Below are 17,929 nucleotides of genomic sequence, written 5' to 3'. Positions count from 1 at the left end.
ATGTCTTTTTTCCCACCCTGAGGCGGATGTGCAGATTAGGCGGTGCCGCCTCCTGAGCGGTGACATTTACAGGGGAAATCTGAAGGGAATCTGCCCCTTAGAAGATGCTGTAATGGAGAAGACGCAGCAGAAGGTTCCACAATGTGACTGCAGCACAGCTAGGAGCAGAGAGGACGCCCACCAGCCAGTGCTTGGGTTCCCTGTAGCGCCACCATAGGTTAAATTAAGCATTACATGATGGTCTGAACGCTACAGATCTAGCAGACCCTTTGTGGCAGCCGCCTGACTCTGAGTGCTGCCCTGAGATTCCTCCAGGCTTTCTGCTGGATGTGGGATCCAGTGCAATTTTGATGTGGCAAATAGGGCCGGGTACATGTGGCCGAAAAATACACGGACCTGGGCGACGCAGATATTAGGCGGGGGGCAATATAGTGACTCCAGCCCGTGACCACAATACCCAGTGCAATGTTTGACATCTGTTGGTAATTTGAGGATTTTGGGAGGAAGAATTTCCCCAATCCTCCCGGCACATTACACAAGCTCCATTGAGAGTGAGAATGAGTCAGTGATGAGGCACAGGATTCGCTCTCACTTTATTGCCAAAATGCGACCCCCACCCAGAGCCACTTATGGAGGCGAGAAGGAACATTGCACTAAGCCATAAGTATTATATGCAGACTATAATCCGGGAATGTAAAATCCGTCATGTTCATTATATAACTGTATTAAGAGGTCTTCTTTCTTTTTAGTTTTGCTTATTGGAGCATGCAGGCGATGCTTTTGAATTATTTTGTTATAGGTTTTTTTTCCTACTTATGATTCTGTGGTTTATCAAGGAACTGATTGGCACCTGTACAATCCTTCCCCAGCTCTGCTGCGCACAGTATCCGCTCCTCTTCCTGTTCCTCAAATGCCAAAGCTCTGTGTCAGTCTCCACCGGCTGCAAATTACTGCAAGAATAGAGTTCAGAACGCTAAGATACAAGGCCCGGTACAACTCTGCTCCTCCCACGTGGCCCATCCAAACCTTCTCACCAGCATGCTCTCCTATCCTCAAAGTGCCTTCACCATTCTCACCTCCATCATCTCCTATCCAGGACGTCTCTCCACCATTCTCCTCACCTCCATCAGCTCAAATCCAGGACGTCTCTCCACCATTCTCCTCACCTCCATCATCTCATAACCATGATGTCTCTCCACCATTCTCCTCACCTCCATCATCTCATATCCATGATGTCTCTCCACTATTCTCCTCACCTCCATCAGCTCAAATCCAGGACGTCTCTCCACCATTCTCCTCACCTCCATCATCTCATATCCATGATGTCTCTCCGCCATTCTCCTCACCTCCATCATCTCATATCCATGATGTCTCTGCGCCATTCTCCTCACCTCCATCATCTCATATCCAGTATGTGTCTCCACCATTCTCCTCACCTCCATCATCTCATATTCATGATGTCTCCGCCATTCTCCTCACCTCCATCATCTCATATCCATGATGTCTCTCCACCATTCTCCTCACCTCCATCATCTCATATCCAGTATGTCTCTCCACCATTCTCCTCACCTCCATCATCTCATATCCAGGATGTCTCTCCACCATTCTTCTCACCTCCATCATCTCATATCCAGTATGTCTCTCCACCATTCTCCTCACCTCCATCATCTCATATCCATGATGTCTCTCCACTATTCTCCTCACCTCCATCATCTCATATCCATGATGTCTCTCCACTATTCTCCTCACCTCCATCATCTCATATCCATGATGTCTCTCCACCATTCTTCTCACTTCCATCATCTCATATCCATGATGTCTCTCCACTATTCTCCTCACCTCCATCATCTCATATCCATGATGTCTCTCCACCATTCTCCTCACCTCCATCATCTCATATCCAGGACGTCTCTCCACTATTCTCCTCACCTCCATCATCTCATATCCAGTGTGTCTCTCCGCCATTCTCCTCACCTCCATCATCTCATATCCATGATCTCTCCGCCATTCTCCTCACCTCCATCATCTCATATCCATGATGTCTCTCCGCCATTCTCCTCACCTCCATCATCTCATATCCATGATGTCTCTCTGCCATTCTCCTCACCTCTATCATCTCATATCCATGATGTCTCTCTGCCATTCTCCCCACCTCCATCATCTCATATCCATGTCTCTCCACTATTCTCCTCACCTCCATCATCTCATATCCATGATGTCTCTCCACCATTCTCCTCACCTCCATCATCTCATATCCAGTATGTCTCTCCACCATTCTCTTCACCTCCATCATCTCATATCCAGTATGTGTCTCCGCCATTCTCCTCACCTCCATCATCTCATATCCAGTATGTCTCTCCACCATTCTCCTCACCTCCATCATCTCATATCCATGATGTCTCTCCACTATTCTCACCTACATCATCTCATATCCAGTATGTCTCTCCACCATTCTCCTCACCTCCATCATCTCATATCCATGATGTCTCTCCACTGTTCTCCTCACCTCCATCATCTCATATCCATGATGTCTCTCCACCATTCTCCTCACCTCCATTATCTCATATCCAGGATGTCTCTCCACTATTCTCCTCACCTCCATCATCTCATATCCAATGTGTCTCTCCGCCATTCTCCTCACCTCCATCATCTCATATCCATGATGTCTCTACGCCATTCTCCTCACCTCCATCGTCTCATATCCAGTGTGTCTCTCCGCCATTCTCCTCACCTCCATCATCTCATATCCAGGATGTCTCTCCACAATTCTCCTCACATCCATCATCTCATATCCAGTGTGTCTCTCCGCTATTCTCCTCACCTCCATCATCTCATATCCAGGATGTCTGTCCACCATTCTCCTCACCTCCATCATCTCATATCCATGATGTCTCTCCACCATTCTCCTCACACCATCATCTCATATGCAGTATGTCTCTCCACAATTCTCCTCACATCCATCATCTCATATCCAGTGTGTCTCTCCGCCATTCTCCTCACCTCCATCATCTCATATCCATGATGTCTCTACGCCATTCTCCTCACCTCCATCATCTCATATCCAGTGTGTCTCTCCGCCATTCTCCTCACCTCCATCATCTCATATCCAGGATGTCTCTCCACAATTCTCCTCACATCCATCATCTCATATCCAGTGTGTCTCTCCGCTATTCTCCTCACCTCCATCATCTCATATCCAGTATGTCTCTCCACCATTCTCCTCACACCATCATCTCATATGCAGTATGTCTCTCCACAATTCTCCTCACATCCATCATCTCATATCCAGTATGTCTCTCCACCATTCTCACCTCCATCATCTTATATCTAGTACATCTCTCCACCATTCCTTCTTCCATTATCTCATACAGGATGTCTCTCCACCATTGTCACCTCCATCATCTCATATCCAGGACGTCTCTAGTTTCCACTATTCTTCTTCCCTCCTCCATATTCTCATATCCAGGACCTCTCTCCACCATTCTTCTCACCTTCATTATGTCATATGCAGGATGTTTCTCCACCATTCATCTCCTTTCCTCCATATTCTTATATCCAGGACGTCTCTCCATCATTTTTCTTCCCTCCTCCAAATTCTCATATCCAGGACGTCTCTCCACCATTCTTCTTCCCTCCTCCATATTCTCATATCCAGGACGTCTCTCCACCATTCTTCTTCCCTCCTGCATATTCTCAAATCCAGGACGTCTCTCCACCATTCTTCTTCCCTCCTCCAAATTCTCATATCCAGGACGTCTCTCCACCATTCTTCTTCCCTCCTCCAAATTCTCATATCCAGGACGTCTCTCCACCATTCTTCTTCCCTCCTCCAAATTCTCATATCCAGGACATCTCTCTACCATTCTTCTCACCTTCATTATGTCATATGCAGGATGTTTCTCCACCATTCTTCTCCTTTCCTCCATGATCTCATATCCAGGACATCTCTCCACTATTCTTACCTCCTCCATATTCTCATATCCAGGACTTCTCAACACCATTCTTCTCCCTTCCTCCATCATCTCATATGCAGGATGTTTCTCCATCATTCTTCTCCCTTCCTTCATATTCTCATATCCAGCACATCTCTCCATCATTCTTTTCACCTGCTCCATATATTCATATCCAGGACTTTTTTCCACCATTTCTGTCACTTCCTCCATATTCTCATAACCAGGATGAGTCTTCACTATTCTTCAAACCTCCTACATATTCTCATGTCCAGGACGTCTCTCCACCATTCTTCTCATTTCCTTCATATTCTCATATTCAGGATATCGCTCCACCATTCTTCTCCCTTCCTTCATATTTTCATATTGCAGGATGTCTCTCTACAATTATTCTCCCTTCTTCCATACTCTCATATCCAGGACATCTCTCCATCATTCTACTCACCTCCATATTCTCATATCCAGGACGTCTCGCCACCATTCTTTTCCCTTCCTCCATCATCTCATATCCAGGATGTCTCTCCACCATTCTTCTCACCTCCTCCATATTTTCATATTCAAGATGTCCCTCTACTATCCTTCTCCCTTACTCCATATTCTCATATCCAGGACATCTCTCCACTATTCTTCCCTCCTCCATATTCTCATATACAGGACGTCTCTCCACCATTCTTCTCACCTCTATCATTTCATATGAAGGATGTTTCTCCACCATTCTTCTCCCTTCCTCCATATTGTCATATCCAGGACATCACTCCACCATTCTTTTCACCTCCTCCATATTTGCATATCCAGGACTTCTCTCCACTGTTCTCCTTGCCTCCTCCATTTTATCTTATCCAGGACTTTTCTCCAACATTTCTGTCCCTTCCTCCATATTCTCATATCCAGGATGATTCTTCACTATTCTTCTCAACTCCTATATGTTCTCATATCCTGGACGACCCTCCACCTTTCTTCTCACCTCCTCTATATTCTCATATTCGGGATGTCGCTCCACCATTCTTCTCACTCCCTTTTTATTTTCATATTGCAGGATGTCTCTCTACAATTCTTTTCCCTTCCTCCATATTCTCATATCCAGGACATCTCTCCACCATTCTTACCTCCCCCATTTTCTCATATCCAGGACATCTCTCCACCATTCTTACCCCTTCTATATTCTCATATCCAGGACGTCTTTCCACCATTCTCCCTTACTCCATATTCTCATATCCAGGACGTCTCTCCACCATTCTTCTTCCCTCCTCCATATTCTAATATCCACGACATCTCGCCACCATTCTCCCTTCCTCCATAGTCTCATATCCAGGACATCTCTCCACCATTCTTACCTCCTTCATATTATCATATTCAGGACTTCTGTCCACCACCATTCTCCTCCCTTCCTCCATATTCTCATATCCAGAACATCTCTCCACCATTCTCCTCCCTTCCTCCATATTCTCATATCCAGGACTTCTTTCCACCATTCTTCTCCCTTCCTCCATCATCTCATATCCAGGACATCTCTCCACCATTCTTCACCCTTCCTCCATCATCTCATATACAGGACGTCTCTCCACCATTCTTCTTCCTTCCTCCATATTCTCATATCCAGTACGTCTCTCCACAATTCTCCACCTTCTCCATTTCATATGCAGGATGTTTCCCCACCATTCTTCTCCCTTCCTCGATATTCTGAGATTCAGGATGTCTCTTCAGCATTCTTTTTACCTCCTCCATATTTTCATATCCAGGATGTCTCTCCACTATTCTTCCCACCTCCTCCATAACCTCATATCCAGGACGTCTCTCCACCATTCCTGTGCCTTCATCCATAGTCTCATTTCCAGGATGATTCTTCGCTATTCTTCTCACCTCCTACATATTCTCATATCCAGGACGTCGCTCCACCATTCTTCTCACCTCCTCCTTATTCTCATATTCAGGACGTCGCTCTACCATACTTCTCTCTTCATATTTTCATATTGCAGGATGTCTCTCTACAATTCTTCTCCCTTGCTCCATATTCTCATATCCAGGACATCTCCACACTATTTTTCCCACTTCCATCATCTCATATCCAACATTCTTCTCACCTGCCTCCATATTCTAATATCCAGGACGTCCCTCCACCATTCTTCCGTGCTCCACATTCTCATATCCAGGACGTCCCTCCACCACTCTCCCTCCATATTCTCATATCCAGGACGTCTCTCCACCCTTCTTCTTACCTCCATATTCTCATATCCAGGACGTCTCTCCACCCTTCTTACCTCCATATTCTCATATCCAGGACATCTCTCCACCATTCTTCTTACCTCCATATTCTCATATCCAGGACGTCTCTCCACCCTTCTTCTTACCTCCATATTCTCATATCCAGGACATCTCTACTATTCTCCCTCCCTCCATATTCTCATATCCAGGACGTCTCTCCACCCTTCTTCTTACCTCCATATTCTCATATCCAGGACGTCTCTCCACCCTTCTTACCTCCATATTCTCATATCCAGGACGTCTCTCCACCCTTCTTCTTACCTCCATATTCTCATATCCAGGACACCTCCACTATTCTCCCTCCCTCCATATTCTCATATCCAGGACATCTCCACCATTCTCCCTCCCTCAATATTCTCATATCCAGGACATCCCTCCACCATTCTCCCTTCCGCCATATTCTCATATCCAGGACGTCCCTCCACCATTCTCCCTTCCGCCATATTCTCATTTCCAGGAAGTCCCTCCACCATTCTCCCTTCCTCCATATTCTCATGTCCAGGACGTCCCTCCACTATTCTCCCTCCATATTCTCATGTCCAGGAAGTCCCTCCACCATTCTCCCTTCCTCCATATTCTCATGTCCAGGACGTCCCTCCACTATTCTCCCTCCATATTCTCATGTCCAGGACGTCCCTCTACCATTCTCCCTTCCTCCATATTCTCCTAGTCTCTCCACCCTTCTTCTTACCTCCATATTCTCATATCCAGGACAACTCTGCAAAACTCTTCTCACCTGCCTCCATATTCTCGTGACAGGACATCCCTCCACCATTCTCCCTTCCTCCATATTCTCATGTCCTGGACATCTCCAAAATTCTTCTCACCTCCTCCATATTCTCATACCCAGAAGGTCTCTCCACCATTGTTCTCTCTTCCAACCTCTCATGCCAATATTCATATGTAACAAATATATAACACATGCACATCCATCAGCATGAGCTTTTAGGGATTTAGGATAATTGTGGGCAAGTTTGTCAAGGAGGACAAGTGCGTTATCCAGAAACCCTCCTGGCTCGCCTGGCCATCTACGGTAAATTTCCACTAGCTGGTTTCTCTGGACCCTGACAAGACGGGTGTCTTCATATTCTCTACATTTCACATAGTCTACATTATTTAGTCACTCTTTTTAGGTACCTGTGGCGCTGACAAGTTTTGGTAGTCCTGTTTGCTGTCTGTTATGGCAGTCCTCGGGCTGTTGCTGCTATGGATTCCCTGTAGCTGTTATGCTTTTGGGCAGTCTGTTACTATCACTATCTTTAGGAGGCTGTGGTGGCCACTTATTGGGGGCCCTGTTGCTGTCACTGTTATGGGGGTCGTGTTGCTCTTATTGTTTTAGAGGTTGTGTGCCTTTGTTTTTAGAGAACTCTGGCTGTTATTGTTATGGGGCAGTGTGGATGTCGCTGTTTTTATGGAGGCACTCTGGATGTCACTGTTATGGGGGTTCTGTGGATGTCACTTATGGGACACTAGATGTCACTTATGGTGGCACAGTGGATGTTACTGTTATGGGGACACTGTATGCCTGTGTTATGGGGGCACTGGGTATGCCTATGTTATGGGGGCACTGGGTATGCCTTTGTTATGAGGGCACTGGGTATGCCTATGTTATGGGGGCACTGGGTATGCCTGTGTTATGGGGCACAGTGGATATCACTGTTATGGGGACACTGTGTATGCCTGTGTTATGGGGACACTGTGTATGCCTGTGTTATGGGGGCACTGGGTATGCCTGTGTTATGGGGGCACTGGGTATGCCTATGTTATGGGGGCACTGGGCATGCCTGTGTTATGAGGGCACTGGGTATGCCTATGTTATGGGGACACTGTGTATGCCTGTGTTATGGGGGCACTGGGTATGCCTGTGTTATGGGGGCACTGGGTATGCCTATGTTATGGGGGCACTGGGTATGCCTATGTTATGGGGACACTGTGTATGCCTGTGTTATGAGGGCACTGGGTATGCCTATGTTATGGGGACACTGTGTATGCCTGTGTTATGGGGGCACTGGGTATGCCTATGTTATGGGGGCACTGGGTATGCCTGTGTTATGAGGGCACTGGGTATGCCTAAGTTATGGAGGCACTGGGTATGCCTGTGTTATGGGGCACAGTGGATATCACTGTTATGGGGACACTGTGTACGCCAGTGTTATGGGGGCACTGGGTATGCCTATGTTATGGGGGCACTGGGTATGCCTATGTTATGGGGGCACTGGGTATGCCTATGTTATGGGGGCACTGGGTATGCCTGTGTTATGGGGCATTGTGGATATCACTGTTATGGGACACTGTGTATGCCTGTGTTATGGGGGCACTGGGTATGCCTGTGTTATGGGGGCACTGGGTATGCCTGTGTTATGGGGGCACTGGGTATGCCTGTGTTATGGGGAATTGTGGATATCACTGTTATGGGGCACTGTGTATGCCAGTGTTATGGGGCACTGTGTATGCCAGTGTTATGGGGGCACTGTGGATGTCACTGTTATGGGGTACTGTGCATGTCACTTCAGGGACACTATGGATGTCACTATTATGGGGGACAGTGGATATCACTTTTATAGGGACACTGTTGCTGTTATTGTTATGGGCTGAGGCCAGTAATCATCATTTAGTGGTTGGGTGCCAATAACTAATACCCCGCTTGTTGTGTCGCCCACGTTATAACTAATGTGAGTATATTTCTGCTGCCAGCTGTTGTCGCCACACGAGCACATTGAACTATCTATGTCTTACTAGTATTTGGAGGCAATAGCTAAGTGGAAACAATCAGAAAGTAGGCTAACTGCCGTCAAGAGATTTCCCTATATTTTTCCATGTAGTCCACGTATTGCTCGTGTACTTTATCCACATGACCCCCAAATAGGCGATGTGAGACTCGCGAGGCCATTGACAGCAGCTTGTTAATCAGTCGTCTGATGTACAGACTGTACTCTTCTGACAGTTTCCCAGTCATCTGCTGCCTGCCGCTGATACTGCTAAGATAAGAAATAGTTAATGTTGTGGTTAGGGAAAGATTGGGGTGATTCATCTGTAAAAATCCCAGCTTTACAGCTGGACGCCCCACAGAGAGATGTGAGACACAGCCAGAGGGAAGGACCGGCCCCGTAACGCCAGATGTACACGGATGGCCCCAGAACCAGCGCCGCCTCTGCCGCCTCACGTGTAGCCGCAGCTCATCCTGACCCGGATCCTGACCCGGGGTTAAACTCTAGGAATAAAGTCACATCTCTTATATAAAGGGACAACTTATAATAGTACAGTAACATAATAACATGAGTCACATATATGGCCGTAACATGATCGCGGGGGGTTTCATGCACTTCCTGTTTGTCATACCCAGTCTGAAATGGCTGATACCAGTGAACAATAGATAACATTCAAGTTACATATACCTGTATATGGCCAGTCTGTTCCTCCGTTACTGAGAAATCAGCGTTTTAATTGATATGCAAATGAGGCTGAAGAGCTATGGTAGATCTAAAGCCTCTGTCACTCCAGCTCTATCCCCAGCCTCCTCCGGCTTCACTGACAATTTCTTTGCCTGAAATCACACAGCATCAAGTCTTTCAGTCAAGCAGGGCAATAGAGCTGGAGTGACAGAGGCTTCAGATCTACCATAGCTCTTCAGCCTCATTTGCATATCAATTCAAATGCTGATTTCTCAGTAATGGACGTAGGGATCGGCCATGTAAAGGTATAGTTGGAGTTATGTTTGAAAAAGCCAGACATGCATATAAATAGTTTGGGGGGTGAAATTCTGCTGACAGATTCCCTTTTGACCCTTAGGCCATGTGCGCACGTTGCGGTTTTTACTGCGTTTTTGACGCTGCGGATCCGCAGCAGTTTTCCATGTGGTGTACAGTACCATGTTAACCTATGGAAAATAAAAACTGCTGTGCACATGCTGCGGAAAAAAACGCAGCGGTTTATTTTCCGCAGCATGTCAATTCTTTGTGCTTATTCCGCAGCGGTGTTACACCTGCTCCATATTAGAAAACCACAGTAGAATCCGCACAAAAACCGCGGTAAACCCGCGATAAATCCGCAGGAAAAACGCAGTGTTTTTGCCCTGCGGATTTATCAAAATCAGTGCGGAAAAATCCGCACACCGTCTGCAGCGTGTGCACATAGCATTAGATGCTGTGTTCAATAGCAACAGCAGCATTGGACGGGTTAACATGCCCGCAGATCTGCCATCTTGGTTCACCCGCTAGGTCTTGACAGTGTTTTATATGAGCCATCAAGTGATCACATTTTTATATCATATCCCCCGAGTTGGACTGAAAAATCTTTGTCAACAGAAACGTATTCCCTGGGAGGCGTGTCTCAGTATTCCCTGGGGGTGTGTCTCACAGTATTTGCTGGGGGCGTGTCTCACAGTATTTGCTGGGGGCGTGTCTCACAGTATTTGCTGGGGGCGTGTCTCACAGTATTTGCTGGGGGCGTGTCTCACAGTATTTGCTGGGGGCGTGTCTTGCAGTATTTGCTGGGGGCGTGTCTTGCAGTATTTCCTGGGGGAAGAGACAGGGTTACTGGAAGCTTGAACTTTTCTCATTCTCAGCCCATCTTCCTCCTTGATCTGGCAATGTTCCCTGAAGTGTGTCTTGCAGTATTCGCTGGGAGTGTGTGTTAGTATTCCATGGGGCGTGTCTTGCAGTATTTGCTGGTGGTGTGTCTCAGTAGTCCTTGGGGGCATGTCTTACTATATTCACTGGGGGTGTGTCTTGCAGTATTTGCTGGGGGGGTGTTAGTATTCCATGGGGCGTGTCTTGCAGTATTTGCTGGTGTGTGTCTCAGTAGTCCTTGGGGGCGTGTCTCACTATATTCACTGGGGGCGTGCCTCGCAGTATTCCCTGGGGGCGTGCCTCGCATTATTCCCTGGGGCAGTTCTCACAGTATTCCCTGGGGGCATGTCTTGCAGTATTCCCTGGGGGCGTGCCTCGCAGTATTCCCTGGGGGCGTGCCTCGCAGTATTCCCTGGGGCAGTTCTCACAGTATTCCCTGGGGGCGTGTCTCGTAGTATTCCCTGGGGGCGAGTCTCGCAGTATTCCCTGGGGGGGGGGGTGCCTCACATTATTCCATGGGGTGTGTCTCACAGTATTCCATGGGGGCGTGCCTCGTAGTATTCCCTGGGGGGCATGTCTCGTAGTATTCCCTGGGGTGTGCCTCGCAGTATTCCCTGGGGGCGAGTTTAGCAGTATTCCCTGGGGGCGTGCCTCGCAGTATTCCCTGGGGGCGTGCCTCGCATTATTCCCTGGGGCAGTTCTCACAGTATTCCCTGGGGGCATGTCTTGCAGTATTCCCTGGGGGCGTGCCTCGCAGTATTCCCTGGGGGCGTGCCTCGCAGTATTCCCTGGGGCAGTTCTCACAGTATTCCCTGGGAGCGTGTCTCGTAGTATTCCCTGGGGGCGAGTCTCGCAGTATTCCCTGGGGGGGGGTGCCTCACATTATTCCATGGGGTGTGTCTCACAGTATTCCATGGGGGCGTGCCTCGTAGTATTCCCTGGGGGGCATGTCTCGTAGTATTCCCTGGGGCGTGCCTCGCAGTATTCCCTGGGGGTGAGTTGCAGTATTCCCTGGGGCGTGCCTCACAGTATTCCCTGGGGGTGAGTCTAGCAGTATTACCTGGGGCGTGCCTCACAGTATTCCCTGGGGGTGAGTCTCGCAGTATTCCCTGGGGGCGTGCCTCGCAGTATTCCTTGGGGGCAGGTCTCACAGTATTCCCTGGTGGAGTGTCTTGCAGTATTCCTTGGGGACATGTCTTACCGTATTCCTTGGGGACATGTCTCGCAGTATTCCTTGGGGGGCATGTCTTGCCGTATTCCTTGGGGGGCATGTCTTGCCGTATTCCTTGGGGGCGTGTCTCGTAGTATTCCCTGGGGGGCATGTCTCGTAGTATTCCCTGGGGGCGTGCCTTGCCATATTCCTTGGGGGCGTGTCTTGCAGTATTCCTTGGGGGCGTATCTTGCCATATTCCTTGGGGGCATGTCTTGCCATATTCCTTGGGGGCGTGTCTTGCAGTATTCCCTGGGGGGGTGTCTTTAGGCTGCCCTGTATTAGTCTGTAAACAGTGTCCCCTTGCTAAAGAACATAAATATTAGCACTAAAATAGGCCCATATCTGTGGATTAAAAAAAAAAAAAAAAACGTGGTAGCAATGGCGATAAAATAAGAGCAAAAAAAAGGCCACATCCTCTTTAAAGGGTTATTACCTATGGTACATTTCCTGATTGATCCATGGGCGTTCTAAGCAAAGATTTACAAAATAACCCAATAATTGTGAACCTCCACACACCCCTCACTATTAATCTTCTGCTCTTAGAGTCCCTCAGTACCGTCGATGATCCTCCACCTACTTATGGTGTCCTTTACACACTGCCGCAAGCCGGCCTATTATCCTTTAATTAAGTCGCTGAATCACACCCTCCTTGTGTCCCTCACCAGCTGTTCTCAATCTCTAGGAACGGCGTCCATTCACCCCTTCATGTATTAACTATGAGTCAGGAAAAGCTGCATGGCAACCAAAATGGCCGCCGTTGTAGCCTCAGAATGGTTGCTGTGTGGCCTTCACATGGCAACCATGTGTAGATATGCAAAAATACTGAAGCGTAGGGGGATTCAAGAGTCCGTGGAAGCAGACTGACAACCGTCATGGTGGCCATATGTGTGTGCATGTAAATATATATACACATGTAGTGACGGTGTGGCTGACCTCGCGGCAGCGCACGTCTCTGTCTGTCTGTGTGCTCTGCGGGTGACTCACACACCTTGGGGGGTGACCTGTGTGTGTCTGGGGGTCAGTCCCTGGGAGGTGAGTCACATGTCCCAGACAGGGCAGGGTGTGTGTCTGTCTGTCTGTCTTTCTGGGTGTTGAGAGAAGGGGGGTGTCCGTCTCTTTTTTTTCCGTATCCAGACATAAACATGTTTTCTGACCCTGAGGAGGAAATTCTTTGTCTGGAAAACATAACTAGGAAGTTCGGCTATGATGCCATCCATCTAGCGTATATGTGAGGAGGGGGGCAGAGAAGTGGTTAATGGATTACTTCAGGCTCCAGATCGATTTAGGGTAACCCTAACATCCACCCATTATGTCACACTGGACCTGAACATGGAGGGTCTCTAATAAAGCCTACCCTTCATAAACCAGAGTAATGGGAGTAAGGGATGGGAAATCACTCCTGATCGCTACCGATCACAGCCAAAATGCGGCTTAAAGGGGCTTTTCCATTTTCATAAATTGGTATATTGTCTGAGGGTGCTAATAAATACAAGCAATTTTGCAATTTACTGCTGATTAAAATATTCAGCCGTTCTTCAGATATTAACAGTTTTATTTTGATTATAGCTCATTGCTCGGAGACCGACCACCGCTGCTAGATGCCAGAACGTGCACAGTGCTTGCAAGTTCTTTTCTGTTGAGCTTGTAAGCGCTTTTTTATATAGAGTAAACCAGGCTCGCTGGAGTGTGCTGTTACCACCTAATCCCGACCAGGTTCAGTGCAGTGCTTAACAAGCAAGACCGCAGAGGTGGTCGGTCTCCTAGGAAACAAGCTGGAAGCAAAACGAAAGTGTTAATATCTCAAGAACGGCTGCAAATTTGAAAAAGTAGTAAATTACAAAAGTGTTTATTTTTACATGAACTAGCCGGACACCGTCCAACTATGAGGATGGGAACAGCCCTCTAAAGGGGGTAATCCATCCACACCTGGCTCTTCCTGCTCTTACGCAGTGTCAGTAGGGATGCCGGACCACCACCCATCAACTCCTCCTGTGGTTGTCCATGGCCAGACAACCCTGGAGATTTTTTTTTTTATATAAATGTATGTATTTTGGGCTAAAAATCATGTATGCATGTTGGGGGGTGCCTCATAGCCTCTTATCTATAACGTATGTAAAGTGTTAAGGCGGTCTGCAACTCGTAAACACGCCATCACCAGGGAAAGGGTTAAATAATGCCTACAAGGGGTTAACGGGAAAGTTCAAGTCTTTGTCTCCAGGGGAAGGTTAAACATGGGAAGACAGATGCCAGGTGCCTGGATTTCCCAGAAACAACTCTCAGAGCTGGAGAGCTCCCAAACCAGAGAGCAAAACCCAGAGAGACAGCAGGAAGGAGAGAAGGAAAACAAGGCGTAATGGCTGGAGCTGGAACTACGCTACAGTATAGATCACCGACATGTCCTCCCCACCCCCACTCCAGCCGCCTTATTATCCGATCCTCAAGCGGATTAACGAGAGGGCGAGATTGCACGTCACGGTAATTATAGGCGCGTCTAAGTGTATAATTACATGTCATTAAGTGTCCTCGGGAGGTGACAATTTAATTACACGTCCTGTTTGGCAAGGACCACGCAATTTATGTGACGCGCAGCAATAAGGAAGTCTAAAACTAGAAGACAGCAATAATATATGTGTATATATATATATAAATATATACACTACTGTAAAAGAATGCAGACGATAAAGAGGATCAGGAGCCGGGTTACTGTAATAAGAGGTTACAGGGGTAATACGAGGATCAGGAGCCAGGTTACTGTAATAAGAGGTTACAGGGGTAATAAGAGGATCAGGAGCCGGGTTACTGTAATAAGAGGTTACAGGGTAATAAGAGGATCAGGAGCCGGGTTACTGTAATAAGAGGATCAGGAGCCGGGTTACTGTAATAAGAGGTTACAGGGGTAATAAGGGGATCAGGAGCCGGGTTACTGTAATAAGAGGTTACAGGGGTAATAAGAGGATCAGGAGCCGGGTTACTGTAATAGGAGGTTACAGGGGTAATAAGAGGATCAGGAGCCGGGTTACTGTAATAAGAGGTTACAGGGGTAATAAGAGGATCAGGAGCCGGGTTACTGTAATAAGAGGTTACAGGGGTAATAAGAGGATCAGGAGCCGGGTTACTGTAATAAGAGGTTACAGGGGTAATAAGAGGATCAGGAGCCGGGTTACTGTAATAAGAGGTTACAGGGCAATAAGAGGCTCAGGAGCCGGGTTACTGTAATAAGAGGTTACAGGGGTAATAAGAGGATCAGGAGCCGGGTTGCTGTAATAAGAGGTTACAGGGCAATAAGAGGCTCAGGAGCTGGGTTACTGTAATAAGAGGTTACAGGGGTAATAAGAGGATCAGGAGCCGGGTTACTGTAATAAGAGGTTACAGGGGTAATAAGAGGATCAGGAGCCGGGTTACTGTAATAAGAGGTTACAGGGTAATAAGAGGATCAGGAGCCAGGTTACTGTAATAAGAGGATCAGGAGCCGGGTTACTGTAATAAGAGGTTACAGGGGTAATAAGAGGATCAGGAGCCGGGTTACTGTAATAAGAGGTTACAGGGGTAATAAGAGGATCAGGAGCCAGGTTACTGTAATAAGAGGTTACAGGGGTAATAAGAGGATCAGGAGCCGGGTTACTGTAATAAGAGGTTACAGGGGTAATAAGAGGATCAGGAGCCGGGTTACTGTAATAAGAGGTTACAGGGGTAATAAGAGGATCAGGAGCCGGGTTACTGTAATAAGAGGTTACAGGGGTAATAAGAGGATCAGGAGCCGGGTTACTGTAATAAGAGGTTACAGGGGTAATAAGAGGATCAGGAGCCGGGTTACTGTAATAAGAGGTTACAGGGGTAATAAGAGGATCAGGAGCCGGGTTACTGTAATAAGAGGTTACAGGGGTAATAAGAGGATCAGGAGCCGGGTTACTGTAATAAGAGGTTACAGGGGTAATAAGAGGATCAGGAGCCGGGTTACTGTAATAAGAGGTTACAGGGCAATAAGAGGCTCAGGAGCCGGGTTACTGTAATAAGAGGTTACAGGGGTAATAAGAGGATCAGGAGCCGGGTTACTGTAATAAGAGGTTACAGGGGTAATAAGAGGATCAGGAGCCGGGTTACTGTAATAAGAGGTTACAGGGGTAATAAGAGGATCAGGAGCCGGGTTACTGTAATAAGAGGTTACAGGGCAATAAGAGGCTCAGGAGCCGGGTTACTGTAATAAGAGGTTACAGGGGTAATAAGAGGATCAGGAGCCGGGTTGCTGTAATAAGAGGTTACAGGGCAATAAGAGGCTCAGGAGCTGGGTTACTGTAATAAGAGGTTACAGGGGTAATAAGAGGATCAGGAGCCGGGTTACTGTAATAAGAGGTTACAGGGAAAATAAGAGGATCAGGAGCCGGGTTACTGTAATAAGAGGTTACAGGGTAATAAGAGGATCAGGAGCCGGGTTACTGTAATAAGAGGTTACAGGGCAATAAGAGGATCAGGAGCCGGGTTGCTGTAATAAGAGGTTACAGGGTAATAAGAGGATCAGGAGCCGGGTTGCTGTAATAAGAGGTTACAGGCCAATAAGAGGATCAGGAGTCGGGTTACTGTAATAAGAGGTTACAGGTTAATAGGAGGATCATCAGGAGCCGGGTTATTGTAATAAGAGGGTACAGGGTAATAAGAGGATCAGGAGCCGGGTTACTGTAATAAGAGGTTACAGGGTAATAAGAGGATCAGGAGCAGGGTTACAGTAATAAGAGGTTACAGAGGTAATAAGAGGATCAGGAGCCGGGTTACTGTAATAAGAGGTTACAGGGTAATAAGAGGATCAGGAGCCGGGTTACTGTAATAAGAGGTTACAGGGTAATAAGAGGATCAGGAGCCGGGTTACTGAATAAGAGGTTACAGGGTAATAAGAGGCTCAGGAGCCGGGTTACTGCAATGACAGGTTAGAGGGTAATAAGAGGATCAGGAGCCGGGTTGCTGTAATAAGAGGTTACAGGCCAATAAGAGGATCAGGAGTCGGGTTACTGTAATAAGAGGTTACAGGTTAATAGGAGGATCATCAGGAGCCGGGTTATTGTAATAAGAGGGTACAGGGTAATAAGAGGATCAGGAGCCGGGTTACTGTAATAAGAGGTTACAGGGTAATAAGAGGGTCAGGAGCCGGGTTACTGTAATAAGAGGTTACAGGGTAATAAGAGGATCAGGAGCCGGGTTACTGTAATAAGAGGTTACAGGGTAATAAGAGGGTCAGGAGCCGGGTTACTGTAATAAGAGGTTACAGGGTAATAAGAGGATCAGGAGCCGGGTTACTGTAATAAGAGGTTACAGGGTAATAAGAGTATCAGGAGCCGGGTTACTGTAATAAGAGGTTACAGGGTAATAAGAGGATCAGGAGCCGGGTTACTGTAATAAGAGGTTACAGGGGTAATAAGAGATCAGGAGCCGGGTTACTGTAATAAGGTTACAGGGGTAATAAGAGGATCAGGAGCCGGGTTACTGTAATAAGAGGTTACAGGACAATAAGAGGATCAGGAGCCGGGTTACTGTAATAAGAGGTTACAGGACAATAAGAGGCTCAGGAGCTGGGTTACTGTAATAAGAGGTTACAGGGCAATAAGAGGATCAGGAGCCGGGTTACAGTAATAAGAGGTTACAGAGGTAATAAGAGGCTCAGGAGCCGGGTTACTGTAATAAGAGGTTACAGGGCAATAAGAGGATCAGGAGCCGGGTTGCTGTAATAAGAGGTTACAGGCCAATAAGAGGATCAGGAGTCGGGTTACTGTAATAAGAGGTTACAGGTTAATAGGAGGATCATCAGGAGCCGGGTTATTGTAATAAGAGGGTACAGGGTAATAAGAGGATCAGGAGCCGGGTTACTGTAATAAGAGGTTACAGGGTAATAAGAGGATCAGGAGCCGGGTTACAGTAATAAGAGGTTACAGAGGTAATAAGAGGATCAG

At 47.3% G+C, this 17,929-nt stretch overlaps 1 protein-coding gene across 3 annotated transcripts in view; it reads left to right on the top strand.

Annotated features, from left to right (window-relative positions):
* The window catches only part of HOOK2 (hook microtubule tethering protein 2), a 62,352-nt gene that overhangs the window by 1,571 nt on the left and 42,852 nt on the right, over positions 1-17,929 (top strand). The window contains exon 1 of one of the 3 annotated variants that reach the window (XM_077261882.1): positions 14,331-14,468. The exons of 1 other annotated variant lie outside the window; for it this stretch is intronic. In XM_077261882.1, coding sequence (XP_077117997.1) covers positions 14,388-14,468 — 81 coding nt within the window. In that variant the 5' untranslated portion in view covers positions 14,331-14,387. Of the gene's footprint in view, positions 1-14,330; positions 14,469-17,929 lie in introns of those variants that run through there. One more of the 3 variants, XM_077261881.1, reaches the window with a different exon arrangement.

This window comes from Ranitomeya variabilis, chromosome 5 (assembly GCF_051348905.1).
Source record: "Ranitomeya variabilis isolate aRanVar5 chromosome 5, aRanVar5.hap1, whole genome shotgun sequence".
NCBI lineage: Eukaryota > Metazoa > Chordata > Amphibia > Anura > Dendrobatidae > Ranitomeya > Ranitomeya variabilis.
This window is presented reverse-complemented; position numbering and strand designations above follow the sequence as displayed.